A 17,719-nucleotide genomic window follows, 5' to 3' on the forward strand; every position below is an offset into this window, starting at 1 on the left:
TGAATTACAATAAAGTTAAGACAATAGTGATAATATAAATAATAATTTATTAATTATTAGCAATAAAAGCAATTGGTATGAATATTTAAATATTTAAATTTCAAACAATAATAAGCTGTAACAAATAAACAATCCAAAACCGAACATATACATATAAAATGGTGTGTAGTAAATATACCTATATATAATGTAATTAAATAGTAATTAAATTGATAAAACCTAATGTCATATCATAATCAGGGCCATATTTACCATTAGGCAGGATAGGCAACTACCTATGGCCTCCGTTATTAAAGGCCTCGGATTTATATGAATCTTATTATTTTTTTTTTTTTTAAAGTATTACTTTTAATCATATAAAACAAATATAAGAAACATAATTTAAAAAAAAAATTAATCCTTATCACTTATCAGCAAAAATGTAAATGAAAATAAATAAAAGTCTATTTTTATACATACTGGAAACACCATACGGGCCGCAACCATCGGCCATCACTCACCAGGCATAACAAATATCACAAGTATATTAATAATAAGTAAACATTCAACATACGATTATGAGAACCGTCACTTGTGATGACAGACTCGCCAGTACTCAGTATATTATTTTCATTTACAGAAATTTTGATGACATCATAAATGAATATGCTTTAAAAAAAGCAAAAAAAGTTATAATATAAAATAGCAAAATTAATTATTTCTATTTTAAGTGCCTGTAAAAATGTATAATTTCCTTTTTCTTTTTTTTTTTGGTTAATAAATAATATAAAAGAAATGTTAAATTTTGTTTTCAATATCAATAATAAATATATAATATTATATACCTATATTAATTAATAAATAATAGTTACAAGAAATCTGTAGCCTGTAGAGATAAAAAAATGTATATTATAATTATGTTTATGAAAATGTATAAGTAAATACTAAATTGTAATGAATTATTATTTTGCTATATACAACTCATTAGTGGAGGGGGGGGGGCTATATACGCTACTGTTGACAAGGGGCCACATTTTTTATTTTGCCTAAGGCCACAAAATGCCTAAATCAGGCCCTGATCATAATATAAATACATTTGTATTTTGTATAATATACATTGAGTGAACGCCGCCTAACATAATGACCGTTATTTGATCTTCTAAAGTTTCATTACGCACGTCCTCCTTGTAACAATGTACCACAACCACACACCCATAAATCCGTGACATTATTTTTATCAAATATGTTTACATTGTATGCATTAGATTATTCTCATGCTAATTTAACAGATACACTTCCAACCACGAACAAATAGTTTAAAAGTTATATTTATCAAAATATATGTGACATATACTCTACATTATACACATTATATCGTTTCATCATATTATTAAGTATGAAAATGAAGAATACAGATGACACATTGGAGAGGCCAAAATTTAAATTCCCAATTCTTAAGTTAATATTTAGGGAAAAAATAAAAGAGGGTAAGTGGTGTCGCTCTGTTGTACATTAGACTACAATTAAGTGAATCACTGTATTGGATAATATAATACAATTTGAATTCACTGATATAATATCATTGTATACGAAAAACGATTCTAAGTCAAAATTGTTAGTCTATCTTGGATATTTTAACTAAATAATTTGTAAATTTTCTTTTTAATACATTTTGTCAAAATTTGAACTATAAACAGTTATAAATCAAAAAAAAAGTACATAATATATATTTTTCAATATTTTCCAACTGCTAACATATCAACTTATGGTGAACCTTGTATAACATTTTCAAAATTTTTAAATCAACGAATAAAATTATATTTTTATTTATAGAATAAAAAACTAAATGGTATTTGGAAACTTAAAATGTTCATACAAAGCATATAACAAAAAAATTGTATGGTATATAGAAAATACTATTATAAACATTCACTGAAAATATCATGTATCTAACGATCATTTGTTTTAAAGATACATCAAAAACCAAAATGGATTTTGTCGAAAACTGATTTTGCATTTAATTCACTTTTTTCCTTAATTTTATAAAAAATGTTAAGAATTTTTTACTTGACTCTCCTCCCCAGGGAACCAACTAGATTCACTTTCCAATCGAAAAAGATACAGTTGAAGGAAATCGAAGTATTTTTATTGCCCGAAAGGTGATGATAATGACGCACACCATTGTAAAACCAATACATTCATCGCTCAGAATCTAAAGTAAGGGAACAACAGAAATGTTTTCCCAAAACCAGTTTTTGACCAAATCAATTCTCTTTGAAGTTATTCAAAAACGAATTAACATATTTACACAACATTTTTGTTTTAATATTTTCCGTACACAAGATATTTTTTTAAATATATTAAGTTATTTATAGACATTTGACTTTTTCAATTTTCATTTTCTGTAATATTTAGTTCTTTTTCTATAATTATCAAAAAATCATTTGGTTCAAAAGCTTGAAAATATATAACATACTTGAGTTCATACTGAAAACAAAATTAGGTATCTCAATGGAGTATAAAGATTTTAATTATTTTGTTGTAGTTTTAAAATATTATTCAGAGATACATGAAAACTTTTAAAGTACACTATTTTATTATATTAGTAATAGTAAAATAAATTACTATAACAAGAATTATATCATCAAGTATACTTAGTAATAGACAGATCATCTTCACTCAGTTTTTTTTTTGTGCAAAGTATGATTTTATATCATAGAATTTAAATTTAACATATCCAATTAGTAATTACAGTGACCTCTTTAGATATCTAATGCGATATTCACAGTCTCACCTTTTTAGTATTAATTTAAATTTTTTAAATCTTAACATGTTTTTTAGAGATTTTGAAAATAGCGACTGTCAAGTTACTAGATGGAAATTAATAAAACTAATATTTTATTTTAACAGGAAGTGGCGATCAAATGGAGCGGATAAAGAGTATAGATTTCCCACACCTTTTTTTCTAATGTTTGATTTCTGGTACCCATAAATTATATTTTCATAATTAAATAGTATAGGTACGTATGTGAAAAATCAGTTATACCCTCTACAACCATCCTCCTATTATCATGACAAAATAATTCGACCACCACTTTAAACAGGACTCAAATCTTAATATTATTTTTAATACGGTTTCGATCGTGTCAAGTTTGAATTAAATTATAACTATTATATTATTTTAAAGAGACTATTGCTAAAGACAGTGAAGTATATACATCTTTAAAGTTTATATATATTAATTTTTAAACTGCAGAACTTGATACGAGTATCATAATAATCGTGTAACTGTTAGAAGTATTAACTGTAAGATAAATATATTGAAATTGTTCTTTATTTTTTTTCTTATGTTTACCTACTTATTTTAATTATTTCAGATAGAAAACAATTAAAATTATAATATAAAGTATTCAGTAAAATTTTTAAACAAAGTCAAATACAATTTTCTTTTATAACATAAATGGAGAGGCCATAAAAAAATTAATTACATCTATGATATCTAATACTACTACATGTAACGCATAACCAGTGGCGTACCTGTGAAACATTTTTTTTTTTTGGGGGGGAGGGGGCATTAATTAATTGCACAATTTTTTATGGTTATAAGTTATAATATAATCTGAAACAAAATATGAATATGTTGATCACTTGATATCAATGATAAGTGATAACCACATTATGAAATAGTGACTATATATTCTGACTATATATCATTACTCCTAATCCCAATTAAGTTGAACATTGAAATTTTATACAAAGATAATATACTATCATTATTTTATAATACATTGATAAGTGATATCAAAAACTTTTGATAAGTGATATCAAACACGATTAAAATCAGTGAAAATTAAAAATATTTATCATTTACATTATTTGTGGTACAGTGGCGTACCTTTGGGGGGGGAATGCCCCTGTTGCCCCCCCCCCCCAAAGGTACGCCACTGCGCATAACAACTAAGTACTTGTGCAATTGGATATAATAATAAATTTAATTTCTTTTAAGTACGACGATAAAAAATTTTCATTAATTATTTCATTAAATATGAATAATATAGAAACGATGGATGAAATAAAAAAAAATTATTGTTTTATATACTTATTTTGTAGTTCCATTGTTCACCAAAGTCGCGGGTAAACTTTTGATTACAATTTAAAAAAGGCTGGTAAGTCATGGATGTCGCTCTGATGTACAGTAGGTTACAAGTGGGTTACTGTAATGGATGGAATTAAATTTGAATCCAATGATATTATATCATTGTATACGAAAAACGATTCTGAGTGAAGACGGTTTATCTGTCTAGGATATATCAGACTAATAAAAATTTTCAAATCTTAGATATAAAAGGAAAATTTTTTATGAATTTCTAGCATAAAATAATTTATGAATTTTCGTGATAGTTACGTATGTTGTCAAAGTTCAAACTTTGAATGCTTGTAAAAAAAATTGTGACTATGAATTTCTTTTATTTTTCAACAGCTATTGTAACAATATGTTAAGAGCCTTGTATTATATTTTCAAGCTTTTCTGCCTAACAAAAAATTTGTTATCGATATTAATTTTAAAAAACTAATAATGATCGAAAATTTCAAATGCCTATAAATAGTTCAACTTAAGTCGAAGTTTTTTGAAAATTGCACGGTGGATAGAATATACTTATATAAACATTCGATGAAAATTTCATGCATATATGGTCATTTGTTTTAAAGTTACATCAAAAACCAAAATCGATTTTTTCGAAAAACTTTTCCGTTTTTCCCTTAATTTTTAGTTTGTTTTTCTCGATTATTTAGAAAAGTATTTTTTACTTTTGACCCCCCAAAGTACCAACTAGATTCACTTTCTGATCGAACGAGGTACTGCAGTCAAAAATCGAAGCACTTTTACTGCCCCAAAACGTGATGACAGACAAAAAATAAAAAAATAAAAATAATAAAAGCACACATCATGGTAAAATCAATACATTCATCGCTCCACTCACAATCTAAAATATATATTACAAGCCTTTGCGTAATAAACTAATAACCTATGTTAATAGAAATCATGATTAAATTTTGAAAGTATAAATTGTTTGAGTTAGACATGAACCTGTGTAGATAAAAACAAAAAAGACGAAACTTCTACTAAAAAAATAACTGTTATAGCACAGAAAGTAGTCGTTATATTAAACACATGTGTTAAACAACACTGTCTAACTCAAAAAAGCATGATAACTTCCAATATTTACCAATATTAAATATTCAAATTAAATTATGGAATAGCTGTTATTAATACATTATATGCCAATAGGCATAAAAATAATATTTTAATAATTTATTAGTTTGAATAAAATGGGCAGAATCAAATTAGAAATAAAAGATAATACAGCTATACAAATTAAATCCGACAGGTTGATAAACAAATAATATAAAGAAATTAAGGTATAATATTGAAGTATGGATAAATTATGAGACACATAGCAGAAAGTTTAATTTAATTTAATTAACTAAGTAATGTAAATTTAAAAAAAAGTCGTAGATGTCGCTAGGGTTACTGTAATGGATGGAATTAAATTTGAATCCAATGATATTATATCATTGAATACGAAAAACGATTCTGAGCGGAAACGGTTTATCAGTCTAGGATATATTATAGATTATTAAAAATTTTCAAATCTTAGATTTAAAAAGAACATTTTTTATGAATTTTCTTGCTTAAAATAATTTGCGAATATTCGTGACTTTTACGTAAGTTGTCAACATTCAAACTTTGAATGCTTTTAAAAAAAAAATATGACTATATATTTCTTTTATTTTTCAACTGCTATTGTAAAAATATGTTAGGTGCCTTGTATTCAATTTTCAAAATTTTCTACCCAACAAATAAATTTTTATTGTTATTAATTAAAAAAAAACTAATAATGATTGAAAATTTCAAATGCCTATGAATAGTTCAACTTAAGTCGAAATTTTTTGAAAATTGAATGGTGGATAGAATATACTTATATAATCATTCGGTGAAAATTTCATGTATCTATGGTCATTTATTTTAAAGTTACATCAAAAACCAAAATCGATTTTGTCGAAAATTGATTGTGCGTAAAATTTCCCGTTTTTGAGTTTTTCCCTTAATTTTTAGTTTGTTTATCCCGATTATTTAAAAAATATTAAGAATTTTTTCCCAAGTACCGAATAGATTCAATTTCTGATCGAACGAGGTATTGAAGTCAAAAATCGAAGCACTTTTACTGCCCCAAAACGTGATGACAGACACAAAAAAACAAAAAATAAAAATAAAAACACATGTCATGGTAATTGCTCCGCTCAGAATCTAAAACCCGGGGAAGTTGCTATGATGCTATGAAGATACATACGAAAATACCTACTGATCCTCGTCATTTAGTAAGTCACTGTAATATATATTACGTTAAATTAAAATCATAGAACTTAATGAAAAAGCTTTCTGTACGGTGTAAAATTTCGATTTTAAATGTTTATATCAGGGATGGGCAACTTTAAGTTACTAGAATGCCAATTTTTAGAAAATTAAAATTCGGGGGGCCAGAACATAGAAAGCAGAAAAAAGGTCATTTAAAATATACATTTTAATTATCATTTATGTTGTTTATAATATTGTGAATTTAAAGCAAAAATGAATTATTAAAAAAAAAAAAATTAAATTAAATATAAATAGTATTATTAAAAAGTATAATTATAGAATATAGAGTATAGACAATAAACTTTAAAATTGAATGTTGTGATATGGAAATGTTGGACGGTCCAGATAAAAAGGCTTGTGAGCCGCCAGTTGCCCATCCCTGGTTTATATAAAACAAAAATAATGTTATAGGAATGCTGAATAGTTTTTAATAGCTATAAAAACAACCTATATAGGATGTTACATTCAATTTCCAAACTTTAAAATGTTTACATTTTGATTAATATAACTAAAAAAAAATAATTTGAAATTTGAAATTATAAATATCTTAAGATTAGTCCAAATATTTAGATAGTTTCATTGAAAAATCACTTGTAGAATTTTAAATGTTTCTTGCTTTTCGAGATCCGAAGTAAAATTTTGCAGGACCCCATTACTCATATCACATATATATGTATATTTCTTTATTGCATAATTTGTGGCCTGAGGAGCCCCTTACAAGCGCAGGGTCTAGTGCATTCGCACCGCTTGCCACCCCTAGAGCCGCATCTGGTTCCTATAGTATACTATTTATACTTCTAAAAAAAAATCATTAACTTACGAGTGAATGCCTACTTTTATTTATGATTTCAAAACTTTAAATTTTGTCTAAAAAAATAAACTATTTATACATATAACTTTGTAAAATATATATCATATAAGTAATTCAAAAAAAAAATTTGACAGTTTAAAATATCTATAAATATCACATAGAGAGCTAAAGTATTTTGAATATTATTTCATATCAATAATTAATATTATTGTTCGTAAAAATATTCTGAGAAAATGCCAAGTTTCTACAGTTGTTCATTTATGAGTCAGATGCAACAGAAAAAGAAAATCGATTTTGTCAAAAACTGGTTTTGAGTAAGATTTATTTTGTTATTGTTTAATTTTAATTTTGAAGTCTATTGGGATATTTTAACTTTTGACCCCAAGTAACGACATGTAAAATTCATCGCTCCGCTTGGAATCTATACATCAAATAAAAATAAACATCAAACAGTATGTTTCAATTATTATTTAATTCGTCTAAATAGAAGAATATTAACGAAATTATATCAACAAATAATGATTCAAAAAACAAAAATGATCCAACGTAATGATTAAAAACATTTTATTTAAATAGTGGTTATAGAAAAAGGTCAAGCGTTTTGGTTAAATGTTATGGTCGAATAATCAGGTTAATCACAATAACTTGTAGCCATCAGCTATGTATGCCCTAAAATATATTATCTACAATAGCAAAGGTATAGGTACTTAAATATAGTTTTGTGTCGCAACAAAATTTAATTTGACACATAATGTAAACATAAACTAATAATAATATGTTCGACATGAACCGTATTGTAAAACGCTTATTTTTATAGCTGAAACTTATTTAACACATTTTTATACTTATAGAAAAAACAATATTCAAAAATTACAAAACAAATAATTACTGTTAATTAAGCAGTTAAGTACATTTTTTTATTTAAATGCATCATGTTCAAAAGTTTTAAATTTTACAAGTTAAATTATTCATTCATTACTTTTTCCGAGTATAATAAATAGTTAATAGTTATTAGTTATCCAAATATGGTCTGTACCAATAATAGATAAATAGGAAAAATTAATAAAAGTATTAAAAACGTACATCCAAAAATTAAACAATAAGTCTTATACATTAACATTTTTAAGTTATAATAAGTCGTAATATTTTAAACAGTGATAATTTAAAAATAAAATCATGTAAATGGATACATTCATAATTAAACAGGAATTATTATACAGATTAAATTACAATATCGGTGTTTCTAGGCCTTCGTTCGTATTTAACAAAAGAGAAGGCACGTTTGTTGGAGATCCTATTTATTTACGCCATTCTATCATATTGACCTGAAACTGTATGACGGTGAATATACGTATATACAATCCACGTTCTTTTAACGCCCACTATTGACTGTTTGACCTCATGAAATCGTTTCATTTGCTACAATTATTATTCAGGATAGAAAGTACAAAACAGAATAATCCACTTATTTAGTTAGTTTATGGCGATTATTATGTCCTAGATCTCAGGTTTCCGTTATGGTCTTTATTTTGCCCAGAAATGTATTTGTATATTATTAATTATTCTCTACATTAACACCTATGCGTTAATCAAATAATTTATCTTTTGTTGTTGGTTCATGAAATGACATGACTTAAATAAAGCCTAAATATGTAATTAAAATCATGGTTTTTTATTTTATTAGATGATAAACTATTCATTAAATATTTCAGAGATACAATTTTGAATTAAAAATTGTGCAACAAGAAAAAGTTGAGGAGCCAAAAAAATATATTTAGCCAGCCATACTATTTGCCTATACAAGATGTATAATTTTTTACTATCATTATTTAATATAATTCTTAACAAGAGATTAAGAGAAAAAATAAAAAACAATATAATATCTAAAATAATAATGTATAAAATTTACGTATAAACATATATTATAATATTATATAATGACTAGGGCCAGGATTTAAACGATTGCTGCATCTTTTTTAGAAACACTATGATATCCTAGTTTAAAATATATTTCAATAATATAGGTATAAATCTATACAACACATTTTTATTTCGCAATTTTTTAAATTGAATTCATTTTTAAGTAATTTAAAGAATACTTTTATTTAAGTTTTAGGATGTTTTTTTGAATTTTTTTTATTTGAGAGAAAAATTATGAGTTAATAATTTGTCATCATCATATTTTCTACTTATCTTATAATTTAATTTTACCTACCTATAACTAAAAATACTTAAAACAAAATGTTTATTTATTTTCTAGACTAAAAAAATTTTTGAAATTTAAATCTAATCACATATGTTATAAATTGTAATTTTAGATTCTGTGCGTAGCGATGAATGTATTTAGTTATAGTGTGTTTTTTTTATCTTTTAATGCCTGACTGTCATCAACTTAAAAGTGGGTTAAAATTCTCCTATTTTTAATTCCAGTCTTTTTGTCGAATTTAAATTGAATCTAATTTGTACATTAAAGAGGTCAAAATTGAAAATTTCCAGTAATTTTTGAAAGCATCGGGAAAAATAAACAAAAATGAAAGGAAATGGACATTTACAAAAAATCTATTTTTTTTTTTTTTTGGTAAATTGTCACCTGATATTTATAATTTAAATGACCTATTACCATACAATATATAACAATTTTCAAATATTACAACTCTTTTTGAGCTATTTATAACCATTAGAAATTTCTTTGAATTAATTTTAAATTATATTCAATAAACAATTTGTTGATAGACCAAAAAAACTTAAAAATGTAAAATAGTTCCATATAAGTAGTTAATAATGTAATTAAAATAATAAGTAAACTGTAAATCTGCAATAGCAATAATTAATGATTGCCTGATGTTATAATTTTGATGAAATTTATAAAAATGTTAAAAATTGATGAAAAATTTTCATGGTGAAGAGAATTCATAGGATTGTACTGACTTTTCCGCCTTTTAAATTTTTATAGTAATAACTGAAAAGTTAAATTAAATTACTACTACAATTGAATAAAATATTAGTTTCTGCTATAAGTATCTTTATTATACCATTTAATAAAAGAAAAATTATATTAAGTAAAAAAGAGTATGTTTAACTTTTAACACATTTTAATTAAATTCTTTAAAACCAAAAATACAAAATATATATCTACATAATTACAAAATAAAATATAGTTTTATAAAGTATGTAATATATGTATAATGTATATTAACCAATGTTGGACTATCATTGTTGATTTATTTAGAAACTAAAAATATATAAAATAGTTAATGAAACTATATTTTATATATATTTAGAAGCTTTTTAAATGTCAATGATCAAATACTAAATAGTTTAAATTTTGAATTGTGAGTTGTGTAATACAATATATTTTTTTTAAGTTTAAAAATAAAATTATGAAAAACTAACATGAAAAATTAACATTCAGTCAAAATTGCATGTACGGTCATTTGTTTTAGAGTTAAATCAAAAAATAAAAATAATTTTTCTTTTGTTTTTCACTTTACTTTTGAAAACTACCAACTAGATTCACTACTTTCCTATTAGAAAAAAATCTAAGCATTTTTACTGTCCTAAAAGGTGATAACAGATACAAAAAAAATTTAAAAAACACACACATCATCGTCAAAACTATACATTCATCGCTCCGCTCAGAATCTAAAATAGTTATTAGGTATATAGGCATCCACATGACGTATAAAAAATATATTATATATTTTAAAGGCCGTTAGTATATTAAGGGCCTCTACAATTATGATTTTCCCGGGCTGTGTTTTTCTCCCAGTCCGCCACTGGTTGGAACAATTAAAATTTAATAAATGGAAAAAATAAAATGTGTTACAACTTAATTGATTCCATATTGATTTACTTCTACTAATTTAACAGTACAAATCATGTTGGAAATTAAACAAAATATTTTTCATTTAATAAATTATATAAAATATATAGTTAGCAGGGAGTTATTTGCGAAAATCTCGATTTTATAATGAGTAATTAATTATAATATATGTCATCTATTCAAGAGTTACAGCTACCACAAGGCTTTGGAAAAATGACTTTTGCAATTAAAAAACTATCTTATTTTTTTTTTAATCTTACATATCACAAATTAACAATCAAATTATATGTGAACTATGAGTAAAACTATTCAACATAAGTTTATTTAAAATTTAGTATTGCATAAAATACACAAAGATACACTTGACTGTATCTATGTCTGGGGGAAAGGCTTTGAAATGAATGAACTGATATACGACGTGTTTAAAAGTTATTATGTAAAGAGATAAATAAGATAGGGTACTAGGCTTGTTGACCCTCGCCCAGAAGGCAATTCCTCTGCCACTCCGGTTTAGTTGACGCCTACCACTTACATCTCTCGTATTTTTGATGTTATGATCAATAATCAATAATTTATTTAAAAATGTAGGAATAATTATACATTATACATTTATGATTATACAGAATGATTCAGGCAATCAAAATAAAAATATATTAAAAAACTGTCACAGGTCTGAGTCTTATGGATGATATTTTTGTTTTGCAAAAAAATTATTGCCGATGAAACATCATGCACATCACTATAAATTTGTGGGAAATTCATTTTTTATTTTTTATTATTTAGATGTCGACGACTGAATAACTGAGGTAAGTGCTCCATAATGTTAGGGCACCCGCTATTATACCTATATTTAACATTAATTTTGCAACACAGATTTTACATAACATTATTCCTAAAATATCTAATTAGAGAATTTCACACGAATACTATATATGATCTCGTACCTTTTTTATCTGCACTCTGCAATCTATCAGTATATACTATATTATACATTAATACATTAATACATTTTATAACATTAAAAATATGAGAGATGTAAGTGGCGGGCGTCAACTAAACCTGAGTGGCGGGGAATTGCCTTCTGGGCGGGAGTGAACTAAACCAGTACCTAAGATAGTTATTATGATTGGGTATAATTTTACATATAAATTATAAATATTCAATCATTCATCAACTATCTAGAGCCAAAAGTATTCAAATCTTTAAACTTAAATGTAAAAAAATGTTTAAGAACTAATACTAAAATTAATGTAAATAGATATATAAGTCAACCATTATTATATGATCTTTAAAATATTTGTAAACTTCATATAGTATATATGTTCTATGTATTCATCATTTCAAAAATACAGTTCTTATATTTTATTTTTTTCTCTGTTCTGTTTACTCTCATTATATATTTAGTCGAATAACATTACTTATCGGTATAATAATAAAATTCACCAAAATAACTCTCTATCCAACTGAAGTTTTACTTATAAGAGATAGATAAACCATATAAATTGTAAAATGTTTGATTATAAATTGTGCTCAAATAATTGTATTAAGAAGCTGTGCAGCTTACATTTAACAGTTTAAAAAGGGGTGTACTCACAGGTATTTAATTTGTAATAGCAACGCTGTATAGGATCAACTAGTACAGAATATCTACTGCTCTATAATACCTACTTATGTTTCTATTTAATATTATATTTTATATTTACCAGAGTGTTGATGATGACACATCAATAATTGAAATGTTGATTGACAGTCTAAAAAAAACATTGATCAATAATTAAATTAGGGTCTTGCATTATACTACCACATTATAGAATTGTAATTTATTAGATTTGATTAAATTACAGCAAGACGATATCAAAAAACTAGGTAGAATGATACTCTTTATAAAGGTGACAATTAAAACTTACCAGGTGAATCTCAGGCTTCGTAGTCAAAGGGAACAGTTTAACATAAAAACCTTGACACTAATGTTGTAGCTGCGATATATTCTATTCTACGAATCCCGTTCAAAATACACAACAATGTGCAGTATCATTCGCAGGCGAAAAAGAAAATTTGGCGATTAATGATCCTAATAAAACATGGCCAAAAAATATTTCACAAGACTCGCAACTTCTGCGTATAAGACAAAAAATTATGGCCGATCAAAATATTAATATATCGTACAATTTAGATAGCCATGTAACTAGGTAATAATAATAACAATCAGTATAATACTATTAGCAGGCAGGCTGCAGTTGCAGTGTAGTTGTAGTGTGTAATTAATTAATGTGTACTTTGTGAACAGTCCTTATCAATATCACACATATTCAATTGACAATATTATATTATTCTGTGTTTGAGTGTTTTTGCGAGAATCACGGTTGCACAGTATAACAAATCGATATCATTATAGTGTTTTGCTTAGATAATACGATATATATATATTTACTAGCATTATGTTATCAATTTTCGTTTGTTTGGCACTTCGATTATAAGGCTAAGCTTGGCATGATGTGATTATCAGGCAACGCCGCTACCGCGTTCTTAGACGTTCTGGACGTTCTGGTTCCTGGCTCGATAACGTTGAAAAATTTGAAATGATTTTCAATTTTGAAAATAAATGAAAATTAGAATTACGTTTTCTAAACACTATAAAAGTCTTATTATTCCAGCGCATTTCCAGCTTCAAGTATTATTTACTCAACTCTTGAAAAATGTCCATTGAAATTGAATCCGCCGAGTTCGTAGTATCCATAACTATATTTTTCAATATATTTAACAAAATATTCTCATTATCTAACTAACTTAACTTTGCTTACAGTGTCATCAGACTTATACAGCAATATCTGAAGGAATCAAATCTTATGAAATCTCTGCAAACCCTTCAAGTAATTATTTCATTAAAAAAAACATCTATTTTTGTCATAAAAAAAATTGAATATACCAACAGTTTAATTTGTTTGGATTGGGTTTTTTAACATTAATTAATTTTAAATAATTTTTTCATACTATTGTCTAGGAAGAAACCAGTGTATCATTGAACACTGTAGATAGTATCGATGGTTTCGTTGCAGATATACACAATGGTCATTGGGATACAGTTTTAAAAGCAGTACAGTCTTTGAAATTACCTGATAGTAAATTAATCGATCTGTACGAACAAGTTAGTGTCCTACTATTTATATTAAAAAAATAATAGTCAGTTGAAATATTATCATACTTTATTAATTGGCAGGTTGTATTTGAACTAATAGAGTTACGTGAACTTGGAGCTGCTCGATCACTTTTACGTCAAACAGATCCTATGATTGCTTTAAAACAACATGAACCTGATCGTTATATACACCTTGGTATAACTATATTATTTATTATAAATATTAAACTGCAGTCACAGTTATTCAAAATGCTTGATAATTTTAGTATAGTTAGTTTTATTTATTTACCTATTTATTATTTATTTATTTTTTGTATTCTAGAAAATCTTTTAGCTCGATCTTATTTTGATCCTCGTGAAGCATATCCTGAAGGTACATCTAAAGAAAAACGTAGAATTGCTATTGCCCAATCATTAGCTGGTGAAGTATCTGTAGTACCATCATCAAGACTATTAGCACTATTAGGCCAAGCATTAAAGTGGCAACAACATCAAGGTCTTTTACCTCCAGGTATTTTAAGATTAATCATTCAAGTATTGAATAAACTGTATCTTAGTATATAAAATGGTAAGGATGCAAAGTGCCAACATTACTTGAGGGAGAGTCAGTATTGTTGTTCTGGCGGTGCTCAACGCCGGTCCGTTTCCTAAAGTATTTAATTCACTAATTTTTGCTTTTAGGTACTTCTATTGATTTATTTAGAGGTAAAGCTGCAGTTCGAGATCTAGAGGAAGAAACATTCCCAACTCAATTATTTAAGCAAATTAAATTTATTCAAAAGAGTCATGTAGAATGCTCTAGATTTTCACCAGATGGCCAGTTCTTGGTGACTGCCACTGTAGATGGATTTATTGAAGTATACAATTTTGTAACAGGAAAAATAAGAAAAGATCTTAAATATCAAGCTCAAGTAATTATTAATTTTTTAAATCAATTGGTACCAATAGTATATTCTTGTAATCCAATTTTTTTTTCAGGATAATTTTATGCTAATGGAAGATGCTGTACTAAGCTTAAATTTTTCTCGCGACAGTGAAATGTTGGTGTCTGGCTCTCAAGGTGGAAAAGTCACTGTTTGGAAAATAATGACAGGACAAGTGATGCGGAAATTTGAAAAAGCTCATGTACTTGGAATTACTTGTGTACAATTTTCTCGAGATAATACTCAAATTTTGACTGGTTCATTTGATATGACTATAAGGCAAGAATACTGATATTAATAGAAAAATGTATTTTTGTAAAATTTATATAAACATTTTTTTATTAAAACAGAATTCATGGCTTAAAATCTGGCAAAACTCTTAAAGAATTTCGTGGACATACATCATTTGTTAATGAGGTTGTTTATACTGTTGATGGTCATAGTGTAATCAGGTGAATATTATTAGATTAGCATTAATAATTATTAAGAGGACGCCATACCGGCATGTGTTGTCTCTGTTGTACAAGTGTGTTGCATAGCAAATTTTACGCTCATCAGATCTTTATTAGTTTAAAATTCAACAATTATAAAAATTAAAAGCAACATTATTATCTAGGGCAGCAGTTTCCAACCTGTGCACCGCGGTTCCCCAAGGGCACCGTGAGCTCATTTAAGGGATGCTACAGCTCATCTGAGAATGAAAAAAATTATTGAATTATATATTAAAAATTTATTGTAGTTGAAAAGACAAAAAATTGTTTTACATACAAAATTACTAAGCCTACTATCTGTATAACTAATATTAAATATAGTGTTTCTAATATGTGTCGAATAATTCAGTAATTGATAAAAACAGATAAAAATATTGCCAAACTTTCCAAAAATAAGCAGCCTCAAATATCTCATTAATTATTAGTTTTTCATTATTAAAGCAAAATTTTTCTTTTTACTTTCAACTATAAAATTATAATTTGTTAATAATATGTTCAATAAAATTATTTAAATCACGTTCCTCGTGATATTTTCAGAAGGGCGTCTAACAAAATGTGTACAAACAAAAGAGCACCGCTGGCTAAAAAGGTTTGGAACCGCTGATCTAGGGCATCTCATGGGCTTTAAAATTAAAATGTAATAAAAAGCCCATGAGATTTCCTAGATAATAATCTTGCCTTTAATTTTTATAATAGGTCAATTCGCTCTAAATTTTTAACTTACGGAGATAAACGTAATCTGCTGAATGTAAAATTTTCTTTGCTACGCACTTGTACGACGGAGACAACACATGCAGGTGTGACGTTCTCTTAATATATAATATGTGCATATAAATGCATTCCAATAATATATTTTATACATGCATAGTGCGTCTAGCGATAGCACTGTAAAAGTATGGAGTGTGAAAACCACTGAATGTACACACACCTTTAAGTCCATGGGAGCAGCCGATGTGGCTGTTAACAATGTACATCTTTTTCCTAAAAATCAAGATCATTTCGTTGTTTGTAATCGTTCAAACACCATTGTAATAATGAATATGCAAGGCCAAGTAAGTAATATATTAAGAGAATGTTGTACCCACAAATTGTCTCTATCTTACTAACAAATAATTTGCTAAACTGTATGTGCAGTCAGGGGTGGGCAATGATTTATTATGGGCTCCTTCAGAGTTCAGATATTAGTTTTTGTAATTCAATTACTTAACCTGAACTAGAGGGCTCATTAATTTTCCTTGCCCAGGGCACATAGTTCTCTAAGAGTGTCCCTGTGTATAATGGTTACAATTTTGTATTGTCATCTGAAATATCAGAGTGAATTAATCTATTATCATACTTAATAAAAATAAATTACCTGTATTCTTCCACTCATTGTTTTTTTTATGTTTTTATAACAATGAGGTGAATTACTAGCATTTTAAAATATTAATATTTTATATATTACTTATAAGGTATAGTACTTATAACTCACTTAAAAATTAAAATATATAACATTAAACTAATAAAAAAATGCATATATTTAGATTGTCAGATCATTTACTAGTGGTAAACGCGAAGGTTGCAATTTTGTATGTTCCACGGTGTCGCCTAGGGGAGATTGGATATATGCAGTTGCCGAAGATTATAATTTGTACTGTTTTTCTTTAAACAGTGGAAAGTTAGAAAAAACCCTACAAGTACACGAAAAAGATGTTATTGGACTAACGCATCATCCTCATCAAAATTTATTATGTACCTACTGCGAAGATGGTATGGTACGATTATGGAAACCTTAAATTGTTCATATTTACTATTTTAATAGTATAAGTTAAAACCTGTTTTGGACTTCTTAATTAAAAAAATAAGTTTTAATGATATTCATAATTCAATAAATTTAAAATATGATTAATGTGTATTGATAGTATCATATTGTAATAAATCAATTAAAATAAATTTTTAAATATTAATAATGTATGTGTAATGTATTCTGTTGTGTGTGTATTTTTAGTTTCCGATACATTCAGTTTAATTCATTGAATGTACACTGTAAACTAAAATAATTTTAATAAACTATTTATATTATTTTAATGAAAATTTTTTAACAGACATATAAATATGGATTTTACATTCTCGACCGGCCTACCCTTTAGTAACAATGC

The 17,719-nt window shown here is 26.4% G+C and overlaps 2 protein-coding genes across 3 annotated transcripts in view; one reads left to right on the plus strand and one right to left on the minus strand.

Moving 5' to 3' along the window:
• Positions 1-13,303, minus strand: part of rdx (BTB/POZ and MATH domain-containing protein rdx) — a 50,823-nt gene extending 37,520 nt beyond the window's left edge. For both annotated transcript variants that reach the window (XM_089224417.1, XM_089224415.1), the window contains exons 1-2: positions 12,939-13,303; positions 12,735-12,782 (exon numbers count right to left, since the gene is read on the minus strand). The gene's annotated coding sequence lies outside the window, so the exon portion shown is untranslated. The remainder of the gene's footprint in view (positions 1-12,734; positions 12,783-12,938) is intronic.
• A 198-nt stretch (positions 13,304-13,501) lies between these two features.
• Smu1 (Smu1 spliceosomal factor) lies at positions 13,502-17,530 on the plus strand. The gene is made up of 10 exons (XM_015515294.2): positions 13,502-13,753; positions 13,835-13,901; positions 14,033-14,176; positions 14,249-14,363; positions 14,490-14,678; positions 14,849-15,078; positions 15,146-15,369; positions 15,441-15,542; positions 16,450-16,633; positions 17,105-17,530. The coding sequence occupies exons 1-10, from the start codon at positions 13,728-13,730 to the stop codon at positions 17,354-17,356; spliced, it is 1,533 nt and encodes a 510-aa protein (XP_015370780.1). The 5' UTR covers positions 13,502-13,727; the 3' UTR covers positions 17,357-17,530.
• Positions 17,531-17,719: the final 189 nt, after the last annotated feature.

Source organism: Diuraphis noxia, unplaced genomic scaffold (genome assembly GCF_037042655.1).
Source record: "Diuraphis noxia isolate RWA-SAM2 unplaced genomic scaffold, SU_Dnox_SAM2 contig0003, whole genome shotgun sequence".
NCBI lineage: Eukaryota > Metazoa > Arthropoda > Insecta > Hemiptera > Aphididae > Diuraphis > Diuraphis noxia.

Excerpts from the sequence above, each read along its gene's own strand:
- Smu1 (XM_015515294.2), top strand. The coding sequence starts at position 13,728 with ATGTCCATTGAAATTGAATCCGCCGA. Across the intron at positions 13,902-14,032 it reads AATCTCTGCAAACCCTTCAA|GAAGAAACCAGTGTATCATT; the intron begins GTAATTATTTCA and ends ACTATTGTCTAG. Across the intron at positions 15,543-16,449 it reads GATGGTCATAGTGTAATCAG|TGCGTCTAGCGATAGCACTG; the intron begins GTGAATATTATT and ends ATACATGCATAG.